The sequence below is a fragment of the Gymnoscopelus microlampas genome, assembly GCF_963454915.1.
Source record: "Gymnoscopelus microlampas genome assembly, chromosome: 21".
Lineage (NCBI taxonomy): Eukaryota > Metazoa > Chordata > Actinopteri > Myctophiformes > Myctophidae > Gymnoscopelus > Gymnoscopelus microlampas.
This window is the reverse complement of record NC_139958.1, coordinates 27,020,153-27,048,059: the sequence shown is the minus strand read 5'-3', so window position 1 is coordinate 27,048,059 and position 27,907 is coordinate 27,020,153. Positions and strand designations below refer to the sequence as shown.

General features: G+C 42.4%; 1 protein-coding gene across 1 annotated transcript in view; it reads right to left on the bottom strand.

Moving 5' to 3' along the window:
* Positions 1-21,850: 21,850 nt before the first annotated feature.
* LOC311037884 (transmembrane protein 132D) overlaps positions 21,851-27,907 on the bottom strand; it is a gene marked incomplete at both ends in the record, with an annotated part of 36,566 nt that continues 30,509 nt past the window's right edge. The window contains 4 exons of the mRNA XM_084047176.1: positions 21,851-23,353; positions 25,715-25,906; positions 26,410-26,523; positions 27,063-27,243. Of these exons, the coding sequence (XP_083903302.1) occupies positions 21,851-23,353; positions 25,715-25,906; positions 26,410-26,523; positions 27,063-27,243 (1,990 nt within the window). The remainder of the gene's footprint in view (positions 23,354-25,714; positions 25,907-26,409; positions 26,524-27,062; positions 27,244-27,907) is intronic.

The following is a 27,907-nucleotide window of genomic DNA, read 5'->3' as shown; positions in this document are numbered from 1 at the left end:
TTCTCGTTTTTTTTTCCGTTTGTCTTTAAATTTGACCTTGTATAGCACTTTGGTCGATCTTTTGGTCGTTGTAAATGTGCTTTATAAATAAAGTTTGAGTATCCCTAAGGGAAATCCCAGCCTGTTTGTTGCTCTTTTACCTTGTTCTTTAAAGCACGTTGTAACCTTGTTTGGAAAAGCGCTATACAAATAAATTAATTATCATAAAATTCATTACCCTCCTGAGAAAACTAGTTTGGGCCACTGTGTATCTTGTTCTTTCGGTCATGACCCACATTTCATGACCATAGGTGAGAGTAGGGATGAAGATTAACCGGTAGATTGAGAGCTTTGCCTTCTGGCTCAGCTCTCTTTTTGTCACAACAGTTTGTCATCATGTAGGCCTATATAAATCCATATTCCTGGCCACACAATCGTGTGTGTACAGTGAGTACAGCAGAGGACTCAGCATGCAACCCAGTGTTGAGCATGAGCGTATTTGAGGTGTGTCTACTGTCTACAGTATGCCCACCTAGACAATCTGGGGTCTGGCAGTCAGGAAATCTAGGATCCAGGCACAAACAGAGATCTCACCCCCCCCCCCCCCACAAGATGGCAAGGTAACTACACAACCCAAACCTCTACCTAATTGTAATGTTACAATTACAACATACTGTGTTACGCCAGAGAGATCGAGAGATCTATCTATCTATCTCTCTATCTCTCTATCTCTCTATCTATCTCTCTCTCTCTCTCTCTCTCTCTCTCTCTCTCTCTCTCTCTCTCTCTCTCTCTCTCTCCCCCCCCCCCCCCCCCCCCCCCCCCCCCAAGAAATCTGCCTCAAACCATCTGTCTCCCAGTCCAACACATGACCATGGTAGTCAGCAGAGAGGAGGAGAAGAGCATGCAGGGACAAAATAGGCCCATTACAAGAGAACATTCTCCTTCTCCTCCTCATTCTCTCTCTCTCTCTCTCTCTCTCTCTCTAGTCTCCCTCTCCATCCATCCAGATGTCTGAGCCCAGGAGTCAGCCACAATCAGTACAGGGCAAAATTGTTGGATAGATATACACATCTAGCAACATAGCTCAGTCAACCCAGTCCTCTACCTCCTTCCCTTGGCTTCATTTAGCCGACAGGCAGTGGGTTCAACCGAAGTGTGTGTGTGTGTGTGTGTGTGTGTGTGTGTGTGTGTGTGTGTGTGTGTGTGTGTGTGTGTGTGTGTGTGTGTGTGTGTGTGTGTGTGTGTGTGTGCGCGCGTGTGTACATGCACGTACAGTAAGGACAATGTATATGAATCTATAACTTATACTTGTACAATAATAGATTGGTAGAAACATTGCACAGGTGAAGTATGTGTCCTGTCTGTGTGTATCAGTCATATCATATACAATAGCTTTAGTATATAGCTATGGGTCATAGACCTCTACGTGCTTTGGCCACTCATTCTGTTCTCTACTGCATTTAATTGACTGGCAAATGAAACTTGTGAGATATTAGATGCATGAGTGAGCTCCACTTCTTCACTCACTGTGTGTGTGTGCGCGCGCGCGCGTGTGCGTGCGTGCGTGCGTGCGTGCGTGCGTGCGTGCGTGCGTGCGTGCGTGCGTGCGTGCGTGCGTGCGTGCGTGTGTGCGCGCGCGCGCGCGTGCGCGCGCGCGTGCGTCATACACATGTGATTAAAGAGCAAGTCTTCATCAGTTCCATCTCTGTAGGGTGGAGGAGCAATCGGTGAGACAGAATGAGAGCAAAGGAGAGACAGCAAATGAGTTCGACAACTTCTCCCCAGAAGGTCTAATGAGCCCAAAACAACAGCAGATAAAACAAAGTATTTAGGGGCCATTCAACCTTCTCTGTGCAAAGGCCTCAGGCTACCATTACAAACAACTTAGCCAGCAAACATTTATGAATGTATGCTCATGAATAAGTGATCCTCGGTTTCACAATTTTAACAAGACACACACCAAGGTCTCCATCAATGTCTCTTCATCTCTGCCGGGGTGTTGTCACCACAAATATAATAAGTCTCTCTCTTCTCTTCTCTCTCTGCTTTTTGTTTCCCTGTCTGTCTCCTGCCTAATCTTTCAGGCTACATAATGCAATTACATGTCCCAATAGTAAAGAGTGTTATTGATACTGTAACCCATAACCCAGACTCCCTGTGTTTGTGAAGACATCAGAAAGCAGTGTGCTGTGAGCAGACACGCACCCCGCTGATTCCTCCAACACATGCCACCCCTTGATCTGTAAATCCAGTCCCATATATTTGGCATGTTGAAATATAGACAATCAAAGCCTGTATAGGTTTCTACTGTCGGGCATGCAAACAGAAAAAAAAAAGAAAAAGAAATATCTCTTCTATCTCCATGTTTCATCTTTTTTCATTTTTTTCATCAATTTACACACCATTTTAAAGCCTACGTTATATCACTTTGTCATGCAAAAGTAGCAAAAATTGCTGATTTACAAGCACTAAAAATCTAGAATAATCTATAATGACGTGAAAAGGTTGAAAGTGGTTAAGTCTGTTGCTGGATTTCCTAAATATTTAACCAATGAAGTTCATTGTCTCCGCCAGGCCGAAAGGCATGGCGAGAGTATGTTTTACCACCTGTCTGTCCGTCCGTCCGTCCGTCCGTCCGTCCGTCCGTCCGTCCGTCCGTGTGTCTGTCTGTGAACAGCTAATCTCCGGCACTGTTGGCCCGGCCGCTGCGAAACTGTGCACACACTCCCTGGATGCCAAAGCCGAACCTCTGCCCCAAATTTTTCAGATTGGCCTGTGGAGGCCGCTTTTTGCAAAACCCATTTTTTGACAGTACTCCTATAGATTTTTTCAAACATCACGCAAATCGGTACACAGTATATCTATAGTCATTAAACGAAATGGGTCGTCATTGATTAAAATGTAGCAGCGTCATGTGATTATAATAATAATAATAATAATAATACATTTTATTTATATGGCGCCTTTCAGGTCACCCAAGGTCGCCTAACAAAACAGAAATTAGTGAATTAGTGTGAACGCCCGCCCGGCCCCCGAAATGATCAGGTCCATGCGGATTTACAGAGGCCTATGTCTAAAAACATATTGAATGCAAATTATCTCGCACACACTCTCTCTCACACACACACAAAATAACAGCCACAACACTACCAACATAGTCGTACTACAACCTGAAAAAAACTACCTCGTAGATTCAACATGCAAACAAAAACTACACTACCAACATAGTCGTAGATTCAACGTCGGTGTTCGATTCCACAACCTGGAAAAAAAGCAGCAGAGCAACATCTTTAACCACATCAGCACGCATACTCAGCATCCAACACCTATGCTGCTGCATTGTCTGAAGGAAGCCGAACCAAAATAAGTGTTACTCTTATGTACCTGTACACAAGATGTAACAATAAAGTACAACCTTGAACCTTGAACACCAACACCACAAGCAGCATCCAACAAACTGCAGCATGAAGCAGCTGCAGCATCCAGCAAAGGAAAAGGAAAAATTCCTACTTAGAGCCGTCTTCAGAGGAAACCCCCGGCGGGCCAAGATCTTTGGCGGAGACCGACGGCAGAGACCACCGAAGACACATACGCACTGTCGTGGAATTCTGCATCAATGAAGACACATCATACACACTGTCGTGGAATTTTGCGTCAATCGGCAATCGATCCACGGTGGAGACCACCGAAGACCAGGGCCGTTGGCGCGGAGGAATCCCCCATGCAAACAAATCCATGGATAGAGAGAGATCTCCATCTCTACGGGCATCCTCGGGTTGAGCCTTCCAGCGGTGTCGGGCAGGGTGTTATACTGTAGGTGAGAACCTCAGTCTTCTGGGCATTCATGGCACAAGACCAACCTCTGCACAGTCTGTCTCCACTCTGAGAAAGAAAGAAAGAAAGAAAGAAAGAAAGAAAGAAAGAAAGAAAGAAAGAAAGAAAGAAAGAAAGAAAGAAAGACAAACAAACAAACAAACATTAATTCAAGTGAGCAGATCTATAAGCTCGGCACATGAGCTTGTAGATCTGCTATTTCTTGAAATATAATTGAAAAATCATTCTAAAATGTACAGGGAGCCAGTGAATTGAGGCAATATGTTTACTGTATACGTATACTGAATCCTGTCACAATAATCGTATCGCAGATATTTTAATTTATCGTGAAATTGTCCTCCTTCATACACTAGGATGAATAAGCTTTTGTTAGGATGCAAATTCAGGACCACTTAAACACTCTATACTTGATAAAAACGGACCTGTAAAGACCGCATTTGGTATGCTCTTCTTTCACAAATCGATTCGCCAAAAATAGCAGATCTACAAGCTCACAACGTGCAACGCGTTGTGAGCTTGTAGATCGGCTATTTTTGCTGAACGTCCCCCCCAGAATAGGGATGCTGGGGGTTAAAGTGGTTAACAAAAGTGGCATTAAGTCTTAAGCTTTTGATCATCATGGAGAGCTGACAGATATTCAAGCACAGTGCCACTAGGGGGCATCAACAAAGTATAGGCTACGCAACATAATTTGTATTTTTATTTTCAATTGCTTCTAAAAGCAGATGAGATATTGACTGAAAAAACGCCATTTAGATTTATCAAAATATTTTCAACATTGCATTTTTACATTTTCTTAAAGGTAGGGTAAGTGATATTTTTTGGTTGAAAAAGTTTTTTGTTAAAAGGTTAAAGCACTACATTCTGATAGTAATCATTGCTATAGAGTGTTTGTTCAGTAACAGGAGTCTCCCTGTCTCTCCAGCTCTTTAATAAACAGAACATACATTTTATTTCAGGTAGGTGACAAAGTTTCAGCCAATCAGGAGAGAGTGCCCATTTATCAGCTTAATAAGTATAGTGTTCCAGTTCCAATTGTGTCTGCTCATTTCTTTGTGTCATCACTTCCAATTTCACTTGTATGTATGTATCCTGTCTGAGTTCTCTATCCTGATTGGATAAAATTGGTATCTTGACCTGAAAATTCATTTTCTGTTTAGTAAAGAGCTGGAGAGACATGGAGAAAGACATGAGAAAAGTTTGAGAACCACTGATATCATAGCAGCATAGATTTGAGTTAAAAATGTTCGCTTTAAAACATATATATATATTAAAAGATTGGGCTCCATTTGATAAACATTTCAAGTACTGTACTTACTGTAAGTACACTTTTGAGGATTTTTTACTTTACTGGAGTATTTCCCATTTTCAATATTTTTACTTCTACTCCACTATACATCTCAGAGGCAAATATTGTACTTTTACTACACTACAATTATTTGAAAACGTTAGTTACTAGTCACTTTGCAGATATACATTATTACATTATAAAACATACATTTTTACCAAATTAGCCCCATTTTATACCTAGGTTATAGTGATGCGCGGGTCGGGTTTTTTCATGACCCGCCCCGCCCCGCCCCGCGACGGAACCCAACCCGCCTCAACCCGCCCCGCGAACCCATATATAAATCTACGGCTCAACCCGCCCCGCGACCCGCGATTTCTTTTTTATTCTGGAAAATCATGGTTAGAAAATAATCCCCAAGTGTATTCAAACTGTTTTATTGTTATTATTCTTATTCTTATTAGGAATAAAGACAAAACAAGAGCATGTTATTATTTTTATTTTTTTTGCGTGTGAGAGCGCGTGACCCGCTCACCCGCAGCCCGCATAATTTTCTCCGAAATTCTGATCGACCCACCCGCGCCGCGGGTTGACCCGCGGGTCCCGCGGGTTACGGGTCAACCCGCGCATCACTACTAGGTTATTTGAAAATAGCACATCTACAAGCTCACCTTTGTTGATTCTTGTGGCCATTCGGGTCCAGTAACCAGGGGTGCCTCCTCCATCTTCCTTGCTCTTAAAGAACAAATCCAGGTTCTTCTCCAGATCTCTCAACTCATCCAGCATCACCTAGGAATCCATGAGATTCCCCCTTTCAGATTACTGTCCTGAAACACACATTAGATTAGATTTATATTAGTGTTTATTAAGTGGATTATAACTTGTTTAAGAGTAGTATATTTGACTTGCTTTTTGGACCAAAAATGTATGTAATACACCTCTAACATTATTTGGCGAAAGGTTATTTTTTTCTTCTACATTCATACACTACACACATGGTGACTTGTATAAAGCCAGTGTGTAAAGTAACAGTAGTAGTTAGTGATGCGCGGGTCGGGTTTTTTCATGACCCGCCCCGCCCCGCCCCGCGACGGAACCCAACCCGCCTCAACCCGCCCCGCGAACCCATATATAAATCTACGGCTCAACCCGCCCCGCGACCCGCGATTTCTTTTTTATTCTGGAAAATCATGGTTAGAAAATAATCCCCAAGTGTATTCAAACTGTTTTATTGTTATTATTCTTATTCTTATTAGGAATAAAGACAAAACAAGAGCATGTTATTAGTTTTATTTTTTTTGCGTGTGAGAGCGCGTGACCCGCTCACCCGCAGCCCGCATAATTTTCTCCGAAATTCTGATCGACCCACCCGCGCCGCGGGTTGACCCGCGGGTCCCGCGGGTTACGGGTCAACCCGCGCATCACTAGTAGTAGTACATTTAAAAATGAGCCTAGTTGCTTCTTTTGGCCACTTGTTTCTTTTGCAAAATCTGGCAACACATTGATAACCTGCATTCAGTGGTGTAAAGTAACAAAGTACATTTACTCAAGTACTGTACATAAGTACAATTTTGAGGTACTTTTACTTTACTGGAGTATTTCCAATTGTCTATACTTTTACTTCTACTCCACTACATCAAATATTGTACTTTTACTCCACTACAATTATTTGAAAACTTTAGTTACTAGTCACTTTGTAGATGTACATTATAAAACATGCATTAACCACTTTAAGCCCTGTTTTATACCTACTGTAGGCTATTTGAAAATAAATTTGGAATTCCAGACTTTTACTTGTAACAGTACTTCTTCTACATTGCAGTGTTAATACTTTTATTTAAGTAAAACATTTGAGTACTTTTTGCACTATTATGTGTCAATTTTGGGGTCCTTGACATGAAAAAGTTTTAGAACCACTGAGCTAAGCCATTAGTTCTCAAAGTGGGGTCCGGGGACCCCCAGGGGTCCTTGAGGGAGTTCCAGGGAGTCCCCAGCTAAATGATGGATAGTTAGGAACCAAATGGACCCTTATGGGTCTGCAACTCTGAGAGTGTACAAATGGAACCAGGTCCATTTGGTTCCATTTTGAACACTCTCAAAATAACATTGATTTTACAATATAAATTGGGGTCCCAGAGATAGAAATGGCATTAAATGGGGGTCCGTAGCCTAAATGCATATCAAACTGGGGGGTCCTTGAAATTAAAATGGTTGAGAATCACTGCTAAGAGCTATAAACAATCTTCTCTAATGGGGGTCCTGGCATATCTTTTCAAATGGGGGTCCGCAGGCAAACAAGTGTCAATTTGGGGGTCCTTCCTTGACATGGAAAAGTTTGAGAACCACTGAGCTATAAGCTAACACACCTGCAGTAAAACTCACCTTGGATGGAGAGATAATTCACTTGTTTCCACAGTCTGGTCACAAAGCATGTTTTAGCATATTTTTTTCACCACCATAGTAAACACTGACAACTCTGACGTCACTTTTGAGTAACGTTATATTATGAGTTGTTTAATTCACTATAAGAGTATTTTATTACTTCTAAACAAGCAGCGCTTGTTAACAAACCGTGTGTCATCGTGTTTGCTGGTGTGCGTGTGTGTGTGTGTGTGGGGGGGAGGTGCCGCGCGCGCGACAATTGGAGTACTCAAATCAGCTGGAGGAGAGAGAGTTACGTCACGCTGAGGGGCTCCTAATACCCGTGTTGCCATGTCTGCTTTTAAATGAGCAATTTGTTGTTGTTTTTTTAGTGTAGTCGCTTCATTGGGCTTGCTTTCTAATGTTTTTTAAACCAGTATTCCCACATTCTTTTCATGTCAAGGACCTCCAGATTAATATGTATTTGTCGCAGACCCACATCTGAAAATATGTGGTGCCGTGCCAGGGACCCCCATACAAGATTTGTGTTGATAATGTTTCAAAAAAATATTTTGAATATTTCACTTTTTTCCCCAATATTTTTAGAAAATAGCATATCTACAAGCTCACAGCGTGTCATGACGTGACACGTTGTTGTGAGCTTGTTGATCTGCTATTTTCAAACAGCCGATGTAAAAGTGGAAAGAAATTAGCCTAGTTGCTTCTTTTGGGCTTGTTTTTATCGACACGGCCGCTTCTTTCTTTTGCTAAATCTGGCAACATTGCACCAAGGTATATAAAAAGAAGGTACTATGACATCGACATCAGTGAGAGTCAATGAGAGTCAGGTGGACCAGCTTAACAAACATACTTTGGGCTTATTTTTGGTTGTAAAATTTGGTAGTTGTGGGTTGTGGTTTCTTGGGCTTAGTTGCTCATTTGGGCTTGCTTCACAATTTTAAATTTAAATTATTTTAACCAGTGGTTCTCAAATATTTTCATGTCATGGACCCCCAAATTAATGTATTTGTCCCCTAACCCCCATCTGAAAATGTTTTGTGCCAGCCTGCCAGGGAGCCCCCGGGGCAAAAACACATACCTTTTCCAGGGTCATAGCAGCACTGGCATGTACGGGTGGGTGGTAAAATCATGTAACTTCATGTTCATTCTCATTCATTTTATTTGTCTGCCTGGAGTCTGCATAACCTCAGTGTTTTCTCCTGTTCCTTTACCAGCTGAAGAACTAGAGCTCAAAGCAGCCTTTGACAAAAACATCACCAGATTTCTAACCACGATGGTGATGTGGGGCAAGCATGAGTGGGAGTTTGACAACTTTACATACATCAAACTCAACGGGACCACCTACAAACCCCAGCATAGGATTGTTTACACTGTAGGTATTGCTCATAACTTCTAGGATGTTTTCTAGCAAACTGCTGCAGTTGCATTTCTCAAACCTGATCTAGGCTGACCTTCTAACATCTCCTCCTATGAAGAGGAAGGCCATCCTCTACATCGTCAACTTCCTGTTGCCCGTCTTGTTCTTCTTGTGTCTAGACATGGCGTCTTTCCTGATCTCGGATATCGGTACGAAGCTGGGCTTTAAGATCACCATGCTGCTGGCCGCCACAGTTTTACAACTACTTCTCAATGATATCCTGCCCGCCACGTCCAACAGAATGCCAATCATAGGTAATGCTCTTGGGATTAGGGCTGGCCCTGAAACTATTTATAAGGAATCAAAGTTCAAAACTGTTTTTGTCTCTGAGCGAGAGTATGTTTTGCACCCTGTCCGTCCGTCCGTCCGTCCGTCCGTCCTTCCGTGCGTGCGTGCGTGCGTGCGTGCGTGCGTGCGTGCGTGCGTGCGTGCGTGCGTGCGTGCGTGCGTGCGTGCGTGTGTGTGCGTGCGTGCGTGTGTATGTATGTGTCATTCTGTCTGTGTACAACTAATCTCCGGCACCATTAGCTTGTTGGCAGCCAAACTGTGCAGAACCTCTGCCCCAAATTTTTCTATAGCGCCACCAGGAGGCCAATTTGTGCAACACCAATTCTTTGACAGTACTCCTACAGATTTTGTCCACACATCCCACAAATCGGTACACAGCATCTCTAGTCATTAAACCAGGTCTCTCAATTTTTTCACATTCTAATGGCTAAGATTGGCTTAGCCATTAGATTGCAGTGAATCTTTGCACACACATTCACACAACGTTGAGGAACAAATTACACCCTTTTAACATTGCCCTATTATAGCGCCACCAGGATCCGATTTTTCATATTCCATCCTGCTTGGCGAATTCCGAACATTGCTGGCCCTCAATAACCTACCTGACCTGGCAGAGACCTGTGCTCCGAGGAGCACTTTTTCTAGTTAACAAAGTTTGTGACAAATAATAACTGCATTGGATCCATTGAAACGCAGGTTATTTCTTTCATGTCCTAAAAAAACTGTTTTGGACGTTTCCCCAGCGACAAATTATGTCTAGGGCTTAAAGGTGTCATGTTACAGTATCTCACATCTGAAGGCTGTGCAGACTTGCACAGTCACTGCAAAATTGTCACAAGACCACATGAATGGTAGAAATACAACACGTGACACATAACGTGACTGGCCGTAAGATTCTGAATATTAAAACAACAATATTGCAGGAAAACAAAAGTTTTATTAAGCAAAAAATCTATAGGCACCAACTGTCCCTTTATTTTAGTGAAAGATGCCGCTTGCAGCTTATATTGCATGGTTAAACAAATGATTTTTCTCAACAAAAGTCTGCTTCCTAATCTTAAAACAGTATAACTAAATAATACTGATATATCAAAATGTAATAATGATAATACAAATTAAACATTGGCTATAATACCTGCAACATACAGTATAAGTTGGTGGAATAGGTTACAGCACAACCCACGATTCTGTTATGTCCTGGATGATGATTTTTCTTTTTCACTGTTAGGATGTCCTGATGATGGCATACAGTACAGAGACCACAGTAGGATGGTGGGGAGTGAGAGAACAAGAGAGGCAAGAAAACCAAGGTTTTGCTGTCTCTCCATTACAGGCATCTCAATGCTACCACATCGATCTTGTACACACACACACACACACACACACACACACACACACACACACACACACACCTTTTCCAGGGTCATAGCAGCACTGCGGTACAGAATAAATGGAGCCATGGACCCAGAAAAAGGCACTGCTGGTCTGGACTGTGGCCAAGAGCCAGGCTTCTTCCCTTGGGAAGACATTTATTGAAATGTGAGTCTAATTTTCATAACTTCTTTTACTTCTACTGGAGCGAACTTGCGAACTTTGAATATACCCAAATAACACTTCACTTTTACTGCAGATCCGTAGTCTACTTGCTCCCTTGCCTAATGAGGAAGAGTCTCATATTAGGGATGGGCAATAAACCAATCCGTTTTCACTCCAAAGGTGTCACATTTTCCAGCTCTGTTGGTTGCCCTTGTCAACATTTGACATCACGGGTCACCCCCACATGTTGACAAACCTAACCCTAATCATAACCTTAACCTCACAAAAAAACATGCTTAATCTTAACCTCACAGTAACCAAAAATTTGTCGTGACATGCTTTGGAATAAAAAGAATACAAAGACAAGAAAGTACACCCTTAGTGGGATTTGGACCCGTTATCTGGGAACATGGTGCTAACATCTTAACACAGTGAGCTACATAGCTCACTGTTCCACCCACTACGTGTCACATAGGCCCCAAATAGGCCCCACCCGTCACATTTCCCAACCCGGAAAAAGGGGTGAAAAGGTAGTATGCGCTGGGCGAGCAACTCCATACGTAAGTATGAGTTGTGAATGGGCGGGGATTTCCGGTGTCCTCTCTATTATTGATCCCAACTCATCACAGTGCAGCCCTGCCATTTGTTTTCCCCAAATTGTCACTATATGACAACTATTTGTGAGAATGTGTAACAACATACCGATATATTGATATTGTGATATGAGACTAGATATCGTCGCAGATATCGTCTCGATTTTGGAGTGCTGTCTTTCCCTGCTTTCACCTAAAGGAGTAGTTCACCCAAAAAAATATTTTTTTTCTATCAATTACACACCCTGTGAAGCCTTAAATTACACACGGGGTGTGTAATTGATAGAAAAGAAGTATTTTTTTGGATGAACTACTTCCTTAAGCCCTGTTTTATACCTTCAAAATGTTTCAAAACGTTCAAAACGAATGCATTATTGTTATCGTCACAATATCAATATCAAGGTATTTGGTCCAAAGTATTGCGATATTTTGTTTGATTTTGTCCATATCAATCAGTCCTACAGTATCTCACATACAGCATTTGCTGATGGTGACCAGTTAGATGAAAGATCTCAGATAGTTCTCTATACCAGTAGGCATGATCACCAGGTTTGTAAGTCAAAATAGAGGATTAATATCTGCAATCCAGACCAGGAGCTGCTGGCGGCAAAAGTTCAGACAATGCTAAACATGTCAACGTCACTTCAAAAGCTTTCTGAACCCTAGATCTTGTCAGCTGAAAAAAACCTGTAACTCTCTTTCTGTCTTCAGCACACACACAAATGTGCATGGCACATGTAAATGCACACCTACGCCTCCCAACCCCCACTGAGAGAAAAATCCCTGCACAGTGGGTGGCTCCATTTCACATGACAATGTTGCAGACACCTTGCCGCACTTGTGGTGCAACACCTGTTTCTGTTATGGAGCCTTAGTCCTGAAGACATGCCAATGGAGAGAAAGTGCTGTGGTAAACACACTAGTGCTGCTTATCAACACAGTTAAAAGTGTTTTGTGCTTTTTTAATAAGTTGTAAATAGCTATAGCAATATACTCATAGCGTTCTGTAACAGAGGTCTCCCCATTTCTCCAGTTCTTTAGTAAACAGAAAATACATTTTCGGGTCAGGATACCAATTTCATTCAAACAGGAGAGAGAACCCATACAGGAGGAACAAAAATCACTCACAGCAACTTCACACTCTCCAAAGATTGTACCTTACTGTATATTACTTACTTATTATAACTTATATTAACCCTAAGGATTTTACTGTGTAAGCAGAGACACCTTATTTTCTTGTCCGTGAGCAGAGAGAGAGAGAGAGAGAGAGAGACCCTACTCATGTCCCTCGAGAACATGTTTAACTGATTATCTACAAGATGTGAGAGAGCAGAGGGTGCTATAGGGAGTGTTAATTCAACAGAGTCTAGAAATTGACTCTTCCAGGTAGACATCAATACAACTCATGTATCCTAGTGAATCGAAGGACAGTGGAGAAGGAAGAATTGGATCCAATCTTGCTGCAAATTCTATAATGAATTGATCTGATTCCAACTAAAGAAAGAGCTACGAGTTTCCCTGAAATAATTGAGCATCCTTTTACTATAGAATTTGAGAACACTGTCAAAACAGAGCAAATGCAAGAACACAGGTACAGTAACATTTGAAAGTTAAATGTCAATCAGCTAAATATTTTCATCCCTCTTTAAATTCACAATGAAAAGCAAGAAGTTAATCGAGAATTCTTACCCATGTGCAATTGAACCCCAGGAGAACCATTTTCCCTTTGTACCCGACATCGTGTGATATTGTCTGTAGAGAGAAGGTATAAACAAAACAAAAAAAAACTGAAAAAATGACTTTTTACTTACGAAAGTGCAAAAAGTGACATGGTGAAATAACGTGACACAGAGAGTGGACGTTTTGGTCCTCAGACCATCATCAACATTGCATTGAATGCAGGTTGCCCATGTGTAATTACAATGAGTAAAAAATATATTTAAGTAATTAAAATTGGTCACAGTACTTAAAAATAATGAAAGTAAGTAAAAGGACTAATTAAAGTGTAACTACTTAAAAGTAGTAGTAGAGTAGTAGTAGAGTAGTACTGCCTGAATACCAGCACCCACACATCAAATAGAGTAGTGCCGTCTGAATACCAGTGACCACACATCAAATACAGTGGTACAGCCTGAATACCAGCACCCACACATCAAATAGAGTAGTGGGTGACCTACCTTCAAGTGGCGCTGTTGAGCAGCCTTGAAATGAATGGACAGGGATTGAACATCGTTCCTCTGGTTCATATTTAGCTTAATGAAATTAACTTATCAAAGACACCGCTCATTCACACTGGGTGTGATTTTTGTTGTACAGTGTATATGGACTTTCATGCTGGCCTCTTGCATCTGTCTTCAGCCCCAGTAAGCTTTGAGTTTAGAGTGCAAACTTCTTTTTGCTTCTGGAGAGAGGAGGAAAACCTCAATGTCAGAGGGGAAAAAAACTGGAGAACAAATATCAATAGCAAAGATAACTACTGTAAGTTAACTGTGGCATTCGGTGAGATTGATGGTGGGCGAGTGGCGGTGGAGATACCTTGTTCAAGACTGTAACATTGACAGGGCAGCTGATGCTGCAAGGAAGAAAGCATGCGGGTGAAGGGCCAGAGAGATACAGAGAGAGAGAGAGTAAAATAATGGTTGTCAAGGATCAAATGGATAGAGAACACAGAATCTGTTTGCTATATGTGAGCCAGGGGCAGATTTACAAACAAAAGGGTTTGTCTGCTGCTGAAAAATTGGCCAAAATGTTCGGCAGCTGTGAAGAAGAGACAAACTCAAGCATCTCTTAAGACTCAAGCGATGCTTACCTCGCGTCACCGACCCAACAGTCCTTCATTCATTTTCCTTATTCCTCCTGCCTCTGACAGGCCAGTTCACTCTCCATGCTTTTTCCACCTCAGCCCACACAGTTACAGGCATTCACTGTCACACACTGAGCCACACATGCATATTGAGAAATATATACAGTACACACACACACACACACACACACACACACACACACACACACACACACACACACACACACACACACACACACACACACACACACACACACACACACACACACACACACACACACACACACACACACACACACTTCGGATCTGAAATGAGGTGGAAAAGTAACTGCAGTGCTAGAGTGATGCCTGCAGACTCCTTCAGGATGAATGCTGGTATTCCATTACAAATACCTTTAATGTTGCCATCATGGAACTTTTAGTTCGCTATGCAGTCATATTATTCAATTTTCTAGAAACATATGAAGGAAATTGCTTCTGGTTCCAATTTTATGGCACACATCACTCACAACGAAGCCAGAGAGAAATGAACCGTTATGTTCTTGTAGCAAGTGCTTGGGCATAGAAATAGTGTAGCAGAAGAGGCATAAAGTAAATATGCCGTGCTTGGAAGGAAGAGAATTTAGCAGGATAAGGAGGAATTTAATCATGACACTTGAGTGCATTTATTTAATTGGATTGTTATCGCAGACACTTTTAACCACTACTACTACTTGTTTCCCTCTTCACCAGGGGTCTTTTTTCAGGCCAAGACCCCTTGGCGGAGATAGAGACAATCAGGGACCCCACCACAATGTCTACTTCGTGCATGCGTGCGTGCGTGTGTGTTTTGAAAGCCTTCCATGCAACTTGATAAGATGCTTTGGTCACTATATTTAGCGGATTGTCTCATCAATGTCTATTGACTTGAAGAGATTTGAGACAAGTTTGGAAGTATTCCCTTTCCTTTTACAGGTTATTCATTTTAAATGCCTATGGGTTGCCTCCAAGTGATGCCAGCACTTTCATCAGTCTTGTGCAAACTAATGGGTTTTCCCCGCATTAACATTTTTAAAATGCCATGCTACACTATGTCATCCAATGTAGAAACCATTAAAAAATGCCATGCTACACTATGTCATCAAATGTACAAACCATTAAAAATTGCCATGCCACACAACACAATGTCGTCCAATGTAAAAAACATGAGAAATGCCATGCTAAACTATGTCATCCAATGTAGAAACCATTCAAAAATGCCATGCTACACTATGTCGTCTAATGTAAAAAAACATTTAAAAAATGCCATGCCTGGTCAACAAGTCGAGGATGTGTGTTTCCTTGGTACATCCTGTATTAAAATTATAAAAAGTATAAAGGATAGCGGCAGGAAAGATGAATAATCTGGGATTTCTTTAATGCTCCTCTTGTAACCATGATCATCAAATCAGTAAGAGAAAATATAGCACATCCCTGTGTTTGGATTTCCACTTTGGAAAATAAGAAGAGAGAGCGACTGCTACAAAAAGGTGAAGGGTCTTCACCTTCACCTCTACTTGTGACTAAATATAAGTAATTACACCTTGTTCGACTGGCGGCAGTATGTCTGTCCATTAGTGTCCTATTGTCCTGAAGGTGTTTTCAGATCCTACCAAGTTCTATATCGTTCTGCATATCACAAATTGTAATTGTTGGTGTCAAGCAAAGCTCACAATTGGAAATGTCAGTTCTTCACACTTGCCACAAATTCTAACACCCTGAATATCACTGTTCTGGCGGAAGATTTGCAATGGAGAGAAGCTGTTTCTTACGAGAAGCTGAGGCTCTTGGAAGAAGAAACAAGGCATAATGTTTCATGAGCAATAGGTTGTAAAATTACAATTCAAGCTGTATTTCATGCTCATAAATATTGTTTGGTTACATTACTCTAATTCCAAATAGTTTTCAGTCAGATCCTCAATTGTTCCCCATGTCTTTCAGTCCTGCATGTATAGTAATAGCATAGATTGGAGCCGGCATTGTAAACAGGCCAGCTGGTGCACACTGAGGATTACTGAAACAGAGGAGAATTGCATATTCTCCTCTGTTTCAATAATCCTCAATGCGCACCAGAATTTAGAGTGAAATGACAGAATACAAACAGAATAATGCAACTGGTTGCATATAACTACTGTCCATGTAATTACTAAATAAACTAAAGGAGATGTAAAGATACCTTAAGCTTGACCAAATGGAAAGTAGGAAACAATAGTGCTCAGCAGTTGGATAGCTGAGCAGTAGTCAGAGAGCTGCAGGGCTGATGAGGAGTGGAGACAGGTGTGTAACTGGGATTGAGGTGTGCTATATTGCAATGTGGGAGTGGCCAGAGTTAGTAGAAAGACAAAAAGCAGGCCGAGAGACAGACAAATAGTCGAGAAACAGACAGACAAAGAGAGAAACAGACAGGTGGAGAGACAGAACGTGACACGGACAGACTGGCCACCTGGCCTGGTGGAGATATGGTATGCTCTCCACTGATTGTTGCTAATGTGTTATATTGATCACTGGCACAGCAGTGAAGGAGGCCTAGAGGCTCGGCTCAGACCAGGTTGGTTGCTGGTTGGAATTTACATTTTGCAGTTTAGTTCAGTAAATCTCTCTCACATTTATCTTCCAAGTGTCAATGTGCCCATAAGTAAGGCACCACCAGTAACTGTTTTTGAGCAGCTGTTGGTAGCCAGTCACATAAACTGTAGCTGTCCCAGACAGTGGCGTAGCATAGTTATGCCTTGCCCCAGTGCAGACTGTAGGCTCACAATTGCGAGCATGTGCACCAATATATGCAGTCACGCATATCGCGTGACTGCATCAGAGGCTTGACAGTGGACAACAACATTACCCAGAAATCATCATTGCATACAGTATGTCAGACAAAGATATCAAAGAAAATAAGAAATGATATTATACCAAAACAAATGAAAACCATGACTGTGTGGGTTTGCGTTTTTCCAGGGTATATATATAGCAAATGGCAACAGGACACTGATTGTATTTTAATGCGAGTTATTAACATCTTTGAATGTACTTTCAAGGTGGCAATCTGAATCACTCGAGAAGGGACCATTCTCCATCCAACATACTGCAGGTGTGCTGAGGCACCTCAGGCTGCACTGTCTGTAGCTATGCCACTGCTCCCAGGTGTGAATACGAAATGGGGTATGAAAGTGAAGCAGGGTACTACTAAAAAAGATCATGCATGCTCAGCAAACTTTCCCTGGTAAAATGAATTATGACCATTATGTGTTTAAATTTACCTTTTCCCATGACAGAACACTAGGAATATGCAGGTATCTCCTAGCCTGGCATGGCCAGACTAACAACACTTTTTTTTTTGCACTGGCAGATTCGTCTGGTCTCCCACTCCTCCCTTGCTGATGAAGATCAGGTGTCACATTCTGGTAGAAAAAGTAATTTCAACAAACCTAATTAATAGTTTATTCTAATTAGTTTAATCTCTTATTTCAGTGTTTTTCCCATGATGAATTAGGTGATACTGTTATTGAGTTTCTGATATTTTAAATTAGAATAGCAGCATGTTGACATATCAGTTTATTCAATCTTATTTTCTCCTACAGTATGTTGTCAAAAACAAAAACGGATGTCATTTGAGTTGTGCATTCTATAAAAAGCATTTGACTCCTTGATACCCTTGATGTTTTCTTTCAGGGATTGTCTCATTGTAAAGTGAGGCATTTTAATAGCCTACTGTGGGCTAAATATTTAACATGCTATATAAGTCTGGAAGGATTGAGGTTTGTGTAGTGCTAAAACCTATGGACTGGTTAGTTTTTGTAATGGTGAATTATTTAGTCCAGACCCAGGGGTAGCCTACATGCAATTGGCACAACAGATCTCATAGCCTGTGGCAAAACTGGTCATTATGTCACAGACTCTTGAATGCTTTGCTCTGGGTTCTTGCAGACACAATTGATGGGACCATTTGTAATTAAAGCTTCCGCTTTTTATTGACCGCACGTATTGGTGCACCAGTCTCTCTCTCTCCTCTCTCTCTCTCTCTCTCTCTCTCTCTCTCTCTCTCTCTCTCTCTCTCTCTCTCTCTCTCTCTCTCTCTCTCTCTCTCTCTCTCTCTCTCTCTCTCTCTCTCTCTCTCTCTCTCTCTCTCTCTCTCTCTCTCTCTCTAAAAAACGTACAAAACGCTCAGAAATGTGCTTTGGCGGTCAGAAATTAAACCATTGCGGGCATGGGTGGTAACGGTAAGAAATCCAATGGGAGTGGGATTAAGAAAACAGTCCAATGCACTGGTGCGCAGAGCTCTAGTCTCTATAGGGTGCACTTCCAAGAGTGATTTCACTGACCCTGGGCACCACAGTTTCACCGTATGTCATAGAAATTCTTTCCCCGCCTCACGTCCCAGTGGCTATAACCCACACACAGCCCTGGCTATAGGCAACCCAGCCTGGCGGAGATATGCACTCCCCAGAGCACCCTTTTCTATTTTTTTTTCTTTCCTAGACAGACCAAAATGTTCTGTCTTTATTCCCTTCAGTTAAGATTTATTCACACTTCAATCACATCTGTTTCACTGGAAACACTCCTGCGCACACTACGCTACTCTGCCGTTATCCCTGCCCTTTTCTTTGTGAAACAGGTGATGTTATCTCACGACACGTGCCGATGACTGTCACTGTTTCATACGATGACAATAACAAGTGCACTCAATATGTCATAATGAGCTGCCAGTGCAGGCACGAGTTGCATTACCCTCCACCTTGACACTGCTCTGATCTCCTCTCACATTCATCTTGAGAGAGAGTTGCAGTATAGGGAAAACACTATTCACCTCTTTAACAAAGTGTTGTTGTATGAATTACCTTCAGAATGGCAGTCCCCTCTCCCTGTCTCTATCTAGATGAATGTCTAGCTCAGGGTTTCCCAAACCTTTTCAGCTTGAGACCCAAAAGACACATTTGGTGTCTCCCTGGGACGCAAACGTACAATTTTTAAGCACTTGAGCCCTATTTCAATATAGCGAGATGTATACATTTTAAATATAAGGAACATAAAAAATTTATTTAGGTTTGCGAACCTTACAAAATGCTTTGTGACCCAAAAATGGGTCCTGACCCATTGTTTGGGAACCACTGCTCTAGCTCAGCCTTGTCTGTTTTGGCCCACATTAATGGGAATGGAGAGGGTCCACTAATGCACACTAATCCACAAACACAATGACCCCAATCCCTTAAATCTGTCAATAGGGAAGCTGATGCTCCAGATTAAAAGTCTGCTGTTATGATACTGAGATACTCTCCTCCTGTAATGTTGTTCATAAGACAAACAGATTTTTATTGAAATACTTCATTGTGTGCATGCAGGGTAGCCTGAATTCCACTACGCCTATATAATTATTTGACTTGATCAGTGTAATAATACAACCTCATTCAAAACAAACCCATAGTGCAGGCTTTGATTAAAGTCAATTCTGTGTCGTTGAGGACCTCTGCCATCCTGAACCATACTAAGCCCATATAGCTTATGCATAATACACTAAGGGAACATACAGTATTTGCCTGTTGGTTTGAGGCTTGGTGGATTTAATATTTACGGTAAGCATTTAAGCATGACATTTTTTTCTGTTCATATTTCAGCAAAAGAAATACAAAAAGAAGTTATGCAAGTTATGTCCACAGTAATGATACAGCATCTGAAATAAAATATGCTGGACCACAATGCACTGTGGTGACTGCAAAGGAGAGAGTTTATCCCCATAACAAACCTACTAGGCCAGTAGTGAAAGAATTTTGAGACAAGCTATTAAAATGCTTTTATCAACCTTCCAAATCCACCTGATGCTGTTGTGCATCATGGAGTGGTAATGCAAGCTGCCAGTTGCTGAAGTGCTAGATTATTAGATTATCTGGGTTAGTTTTAACTCAGTACCATGTTTATGCATTACATCTCCTCAAATGTAATTTAGAGATGCGTGGCTGTGTTCACGTGGACAGGCAGACAGACAGGCCGATGAGAGAGACAAAGGTTATCATTTGTGTGCCGTCATGGGTGATACCTTTATGTAATTTCATGGGAAGCGCCGTTAACTGCACAAGATGAGGCTCACTTTCTGTCTTTTTTGTTGCCTTTCTCTATCCGTCTTTCTCTCGTTCTCTTTCGTCCTCTGTTCCTCCCTCTCCAAAATACTTATTTATAGGTGCAGGGCATATTACCTGCAATACTTTTAACACGTATTGGTGCATAGATTGGGTTTATGCACTACCACAACTGAAATGCTATGATTTATATTAGTTATATTATTGTTTTATGTTTTGAAAACAATATAAGTAGAATCAGTGGAAATTGAGAGAACCCAATTGAATTGTATTCCCACTACAAAGAAATTCTCCATTAGTTCTTTATTGATAGAATATAGGAATTGCTTACAACTTAGTTTAAAAAAGGAGCCTGCTGCATAGACAAGGCATCATCCATCTTCATTTGCACATGAAAATCCTATTGTTTAATATGCATTGCTGTGTCAAGAAACCTAGATTAGACATTTTGCAAATTGGGAAACGATGCCTCAAGCCAAAGGTAACTCCATAGCAAAGTCTGAGAAAATATTGACTTTATTTTCTGCATGGAGTGTTTGCATAGCACACTTGTTCCAGATAAATATTTAGTCAAGTCAGTGGTGGAAGACATAATATATTGTCGCTGTCGGGCAGAAACATTGAATGTCCAAAACTGTTACTTTTCAGATAGTGGAAAAAATTCCAATGTAATTATTATTTAGCCAAAAGTTCTATTTAATACTTTTCATTGGTTAAATATTTAAAAACCCCAGAGACAGACTTAACCACTTTAAACCTGGCGTCTCTATTTTTGACATACAGGCTCACTATGTGGCGCAATGCGACCCATTGTGAGGTTGTAGATCGGCTATTTTCACTACTTGTTGTGTGCAACACTGACATACAACAAAGTATAAAATAGGGCATGCATTTATGAAAAAAAGCTGATATATGGTTTCTGCCTGACAGCGATGATATAGACTACAGTTAATAAATGTTGAATTTGTCTGTAAAACTCTTTTCTTGTAAAACGCTATTCTCAGTCCAGAAGAAACATACAAATGTACGAAAGTCTGGAAAGCATAACATCATTTACAAGAAATAATCTCCGCGTTCAACGTGAAAACTTGCTAAATATCAAGCTATTTCTAAAGGAGCAATAGAAATGTAAAACAAAAAGGGAATTTAAGAAGTAATAAAGTATAATTATTTAGAGATAGAAATGTGTAAATAATAAACAATATAAATATATGTGTATTTACAATGCCAGTTCCATAGAGCATGTCTTTTTTCCATTTCGTTATCATCATATATAAACATTCTCCATCTAGCATATTAAGATTTTTTGGTTTGGACCATTTTGAAAATAATGCTATTCATGTATTTATCAATGTATACTGCATTTACATAATCTGCAATTGAAAAAACACATTTTATATAAAACCCCTCTGAAATATATTTATCCTCCCAGTTAATATTGACAAACCTCTCCACCTCAGATATTATACCCTATTCATATTGTACACATAAAAACACATGCACTTGCATAAATGTGGAGACACACACACACACACACACACACACACACACACACACACACACACACACACACACACACACACACACACACACACACACACACACACACACGTTTGATTCGCGCATGCAATCAAACAGACACATTCAGTGGGGCTCGCCAAATGTTGTGACTACAGGCCAGGGCATGTCAGGTAATGCTCTCTGGGGCTCAGCAGGGTACTGCTGCTGCTGTTGCTGACTAGCCCAGTTAAAGTCCACACCATTCTTCTTCAATGCATTCAAGTGCTTGATGTCCAGGGTGGTGAAGGTGGTGAACTGGACCTGGTTCCTTTTGCTGGTGGGAGAGTGAAGAGGCTCATTGCGTTGTGGCTTGGCCAGCAGGGTGGCTGAGCGGTTGATCATGGGTTCTACAGCCCTGGTCTGAATGTACTGCTGTGAACTGCTCCTGCTACGACCCAGCGTGGCTGTTCTCTCGGGAACAGCAGTTGCGATAATAGAAGGTGGACCGCTGTCCAAGCTGCAGTGACCCATGGAATCTACAGAATGGCGTGACTCCAGAGATCTGTGACTTTCCCGTTTCAAGGTGGAAACCTGGACGGGGGCGTCTGGTGCTGGAGGGCCATGGTTGTTGTTGGTGGCCAACCACACCCAGTCATGCTTATGATTAGGATCTCCAGTGGGGGGTGGGCCTGCCTGTATGGGAGTCTTGTGAGTCGGGAAGCAGAGTTTATATGACGCACAGTTGATCAAGAAAGCCAGTATTGCCAAACATGAAACCCCCACCAAGGCATACATGCCAATCTCCAGCTCTGACATGGCTCGGAATGTCCTGATAAGGTCACTCTCAATTACTTTGGTTTTGGACTTTGGAGGCTCCCTCTTGTGTGTCACCTTGGCTTTAGGGAGGTCTTTCTTAGGGGGTGCTTTGGGCTGGTCCAACATATTCCCATAGCTTCTCTTCTGCCCATCTATTTTACCCAACACACCCAAGCTTTTGTCTGAGCCTGAACCACCGCTACCCACTGTTATGTTTGTGTTAGATGTACCAGTAGTTGTTGTGATGCCAGTAGTTGTAGTGGAGGGGTTGTTACTTGTCATATAGGTGCTGCTACTGGCAGCTTTGGAAGTAGATGTACCAATCCATACCACTTGTGGCTGAACCAACCTGGTGGTTGAGACAGTGGTTGTGGTGGTGGTGGTACTTTCTAGAACGGTGGTCTCTTGCCGGTCAGGAACAGTGCTCCTGAACAACCGTCTATCTCCATCCCCCTCTGTCGGAGCATTTTGTGGTGTCACCATCAACATGGGCTCTGCTGTCAGTTCTGACTCATTTCCACTTACTACTCCGCCACTGGCTATGGTGTCAGACTGAAAGTTGATCCTAAGAAGCCCAGCACCCACTGCTAGCTTGCTCTTCCTCTTAGATTTCTGACATTCCTCACAGATCCTCAGCTCCACCCGTACAAGTGCCCCCTGGCCTTCGCCCTTGCCCAGTGCAACCACAAATGTGGACTGTGGTGTGTAGCGCACAGTCACTACCGCCTCATCTGGGGTGGAGACAGTCAAGGAATAAACACTTCGGTCAAACAGTTCCAAAGGAGTCACCGATCCATCGCTGAACTGAAGCCAGCAGCTGACCACTGCCTCCTGCACAGGGTGGGTGTAGGGAGGGGGATGGTAGGAGAAAGAAAGAAAGAAGGAAACACACAGTTTATGAGAACAGTTTATGAGAACATAGAAATATTTTTTCCATATTCATATGGATCAATACAAAATGTACCCATTGTTAGAGTACCCAGTGTGGTACCTGTTACCACAGCACTAATAATGTTAGATAGATAATACAATCAATGGGTTATTAATAAGCGGGTCAGGAATGATGCCAAGTTGGGAATGCATGCCCCACCCATTTATGCAATATCCGTTGTACTTATTGTCAGAGTACCTGTTGTATCATCGTCAGAGTACCCAGTGCAGCCACTACCATGCGACCATTCAACTAAATATGGAGATACGAGGATCTCCATATTTGGAGTTCTAATGGAGTTCTAATGTGCACGCCTCCACTTATATTGGCACAGCGGCGAAGACGTGATGCAAAGCTAAGCCAATCCGTGAAGGCTTAGCCAATGGGTCGGGTTGGCCAATCGGGGAAGCCGATGCCTACACCCCCCCTTCCCCACAGAGATCCGCTCCACAGACCCGTGGACAGACAGATACAGGCATCTGTGGTTTTTCACTTCTCTACAAATGTTGGTCAGACCGGATTCCCACTTGGCACTGCACACCCTCGGGTCATCGCCGACACACATGCCAAGTTTGAAGTCAATCTACCGGATGGTGCCAGAGTTATGCCCGGGACAGTCACACATATAGACACACACACACACACACACACACACAGACACACACACACACACATGCACACGCACACGCAGACACACACAGACAGACAGTTTTTGTGAATTTATAGAATAGATAGATAGATGAGCCACAAGCCTAACTTATATACGTACGCTGAGTTAGAATACATTATGAATAGCCTTGGGCAGTGCATTAACAGTGGGGAGTCACAGTAACAAATGACAAGCCATGTGCATTGGCTTGGTTCTAATAGTTCACTATTGACGGGGGCAGGCCAGCCACTGTGAAAGGCTTGATAAAGAATACTGTTGTTCCGACAGCTATGGACTGCCTAATGGCTGCCCTCTGCCACACTTTGGTTAGGTGGTGGAAAGAGGGCATGCTGCCATGGTAAAATGTGTGAGCGGGCTTTTAAAAACATCAGTCATCAAAGCAATCATTTCGGCTCCATGTCTGCCTCTCCCTCTCTCTCTCTCTCTCTCTCGCACAGAGTGGCAAATCAAATCAAATCAAATTTATTTATAAAGCACATTTAAAAACAATTCTCGTTGACCAAAGTGCTCTACAGAAAATGAGGTAATAACCGCAGACATAAATACTGAGACATACAACTCAGACGCACGAATAAACAATCAGCAATAACACACAAACATCCATCATTGAAAACAAAACAAAAAACAACCATATCAGGGGAATTTGAATGCTAGTGAATAAAAGAGAGCCTGAACGAGGACTCAGAAGATTCAATGGCGACTCTAAATTAAGTTCCCATACTGTATCACAATGACTTGATGTGCTGGGATACACACATGATGTTAGGTCATAATGGTGTACATAAATGTTGTATTTTGTTGCAACTTTAATTAACTAGATTTTCAGGCCGCTATGCGGCCTTCAAACCTAGTCCTATGTTGCGCAAATGAGGCACCCCCTGGCTATTCTGATGGCAGACCCCTGAACAGTGTTTGTGGCAAGTTTGGTGCGGATCGGAGCGACTGTGCGCCTGTGGCTGCCATGCAGGGGCCCCTGCCGGGGGCAATTTTAATATAGGATTAAGTACAGTTAAGCCTGGTCAGTCAGGTTTGGTAACTTCCAAACTTTTTCAGCCTGGACCCAAAAGAGAAACCTGTTGTCTCCCTTGAACCCAAACTTACAAATAGGTCGGAGGGGATTATTGTCGGTATCAGCTAGAGTGCAGGAGTTTAACCGTGTTTCACCACGCACTAGACCGCTGGGAGATGGATTACTGAGGCCGAGCGCAACACCTAGCATCAGAAGCCGTGCTACTCATAGACATATAAAGGTAGACGCCTCCTCCGACTCTGTGGCGTCTGTATCGCTGCCGCCATATTCATAATCTAGTTGTATAAAAATATAACAGGATATTCTTATAGAACTAGATTAGAACGTGATTGGCCAGTAGTCAAGAAGCGTGCCTCCTCAAATATGGTGGCCTCGATACAGGTTGCTCCAATAAACTGCAAGGGCCAATAAGGTATCTAGGTTTCTATATCTATGGTGCTACTCATAGCTGAGTTGGCGGAGCCCAGGATCGAACTCAAGACCTTGTCATCGGAAGGCGAGTGCTTTACCGACTGAGCAACCCGGGAACTGTTTCCCTATTATCTGCATTGCCTACAGTACCTGTTTGAGCTGTGTGATGACTTCCTGTGTGGTAGCAGTGGCGAGGATGGCCCTGTCGCTGCCTGGGCTGAGTTGAAGAGACAATGAGAGACCAGACACCAGCTGAACTCCCAGCTCTGTCACGCTGACTTTATCATCCACCACCCTGATGCTCTTCTCAGCCAGGACCGATGATGACAGAGGGGACAGCACCTGTAGCGCGCACACACGCACACACACGCACATACGCACACACAGAGTGTACATAAAAATGGCAATTACAATTCACATTTACCATCATCTCCACACATATATGCGTACCAGCACGCATATATGTGCACAAAAACACACACGTAGACTACAGTACACGCACCAGTAAATACCGAGCCCCAGCCCTTAATCTAACCTTATCAAATTTGGTGTAATAAAATTTGGCACACCAATTTTGCCCTAATTAGCCAAGCCATCCCCCAGAAATTGGTTTGAAGTAAAACATTTGTCACAGGAAATACATATGTGCTTGCATGCAAGCACGCGCGCACACACACGTTGCAATGTGACACTTTGTGAGCTTGTAGATCAGCTATTTTCAATGCACGACTAAATCCAGCCCCCACACTTCTGTAGACTCTTCATTGACCACTACGTCATCTGTTGAACACACGCGTTCACACAAGCATGCACCACCACAACCTCATTAAAATCTCATGGCTCACCTGTATTGTGGTGGTGCCAGGAGCCCGTCCTTGAAGCACCACTCCTGACTGCAGCCTGGCAACATCAGGGTCTACCACCCTCAAAGAATAGCGCACCAGATTGGTCACGTCCACCTAACAATTAACAGTGGAAGATATTTAGTTAGAACAGATGAAGAGAGCACATCATCGCTTTCGGGTGTTTGTGTATGTATCCAATGTATGTATCCAATGGATACAATGTAATTAATTAATTTAGTTAACACTTTTTATTGTTAACACTCTTGTTAACACTCTTGTTAACACTTTTGTTAACACTTTTTATTGGTTATTACTGTATATGTTTATAAAACCCACAGACAGACTTAACCACTTTCACAAAAGCTCACAACGCTGTCACAATGCAATGCATTGTGAGTTTGTACAGTAGATCAGCTATTTTCGCAACTTTTGCGACACTCCTGTATGAAGTAGGGCATTCATTTTCAACAGGGGAAAAAAAACTATCAAAAGATCAAATATGGAGATACTAGGTTCCAGCAACAATATATCAATTGTATCAATACTTTGAACATACTATAGAAAAGATGGAGTTTATGAACCACTGAAGGCATAAAATGTGCCAGTCATCATGTCCTGGCACCTTAGATTTGGGTGATATAAAAGCTTTTTACCAGCCAATCAGAACCCAGGAAGTAGTCGAGAGGTACTTTTCCAGTGAGGGGGTCTGGAAACATCTCGGATGAGGACTGGGCCATGAATGGTGTGAGAATCCTGACCAGAGAGGACTGGTACTGAAGCATGCATCCTCTGCCCTTCCTCGTCTCCTCGTCCTCCTCACTGTCCCATGTTGACCTGTGGCACACAGGGATACACATTCTTATAGGAGAGGACGTGTGCTCCTGACACAAATACAACAGATTTAATTGGAAGTGGTTCAAGTGGTTGCAACATCATAATCATAAAATAAATTAGCAAGTAAAAACAACATATTTCAAAATATAAAAGACTAGAGTTTCGGGGGGCTACGCCCCCCTCAACCCCAGCCGCGCACGGGGCCCAGGCGTGTGTATATAGGGGGACCCAAATCGCCGGAGTGAAACTGTGGAAAAGTTTTTTTGAAAAAGGAAAAAATTTGAAGAAATAATATTTCTTATGTTTCAGGGGGTCCACAGGGGGTCCGCGGACCCCCTGATGGTCCACTGACCCCCTGTGGAGTGTTGGGACGCGCGGGGACACCCCTGGAACATTGCGGACCATTTCGGTGTTTTTTTTTTTTTCATGAAGGTGGTTGCTTGTTTCTGGCGCAGGCTGTGCAAACCTGGCAACCCAGCGCATGCTGCCGCACGTTTAAGTGGCGTAGCGTCATGAGGGTCAGTGGGGCCGTGGCTCGGTCAGTGAAGACCCTGTAGTGCGGATGATATGTGGCATAGAGGGGCAGATTGTAAATCCACAGAGGAAACATCCGTGGGCTACCATTGGTTCAGCGATGTGTGCGGTCGCCCTGCGGCCCCTCCTC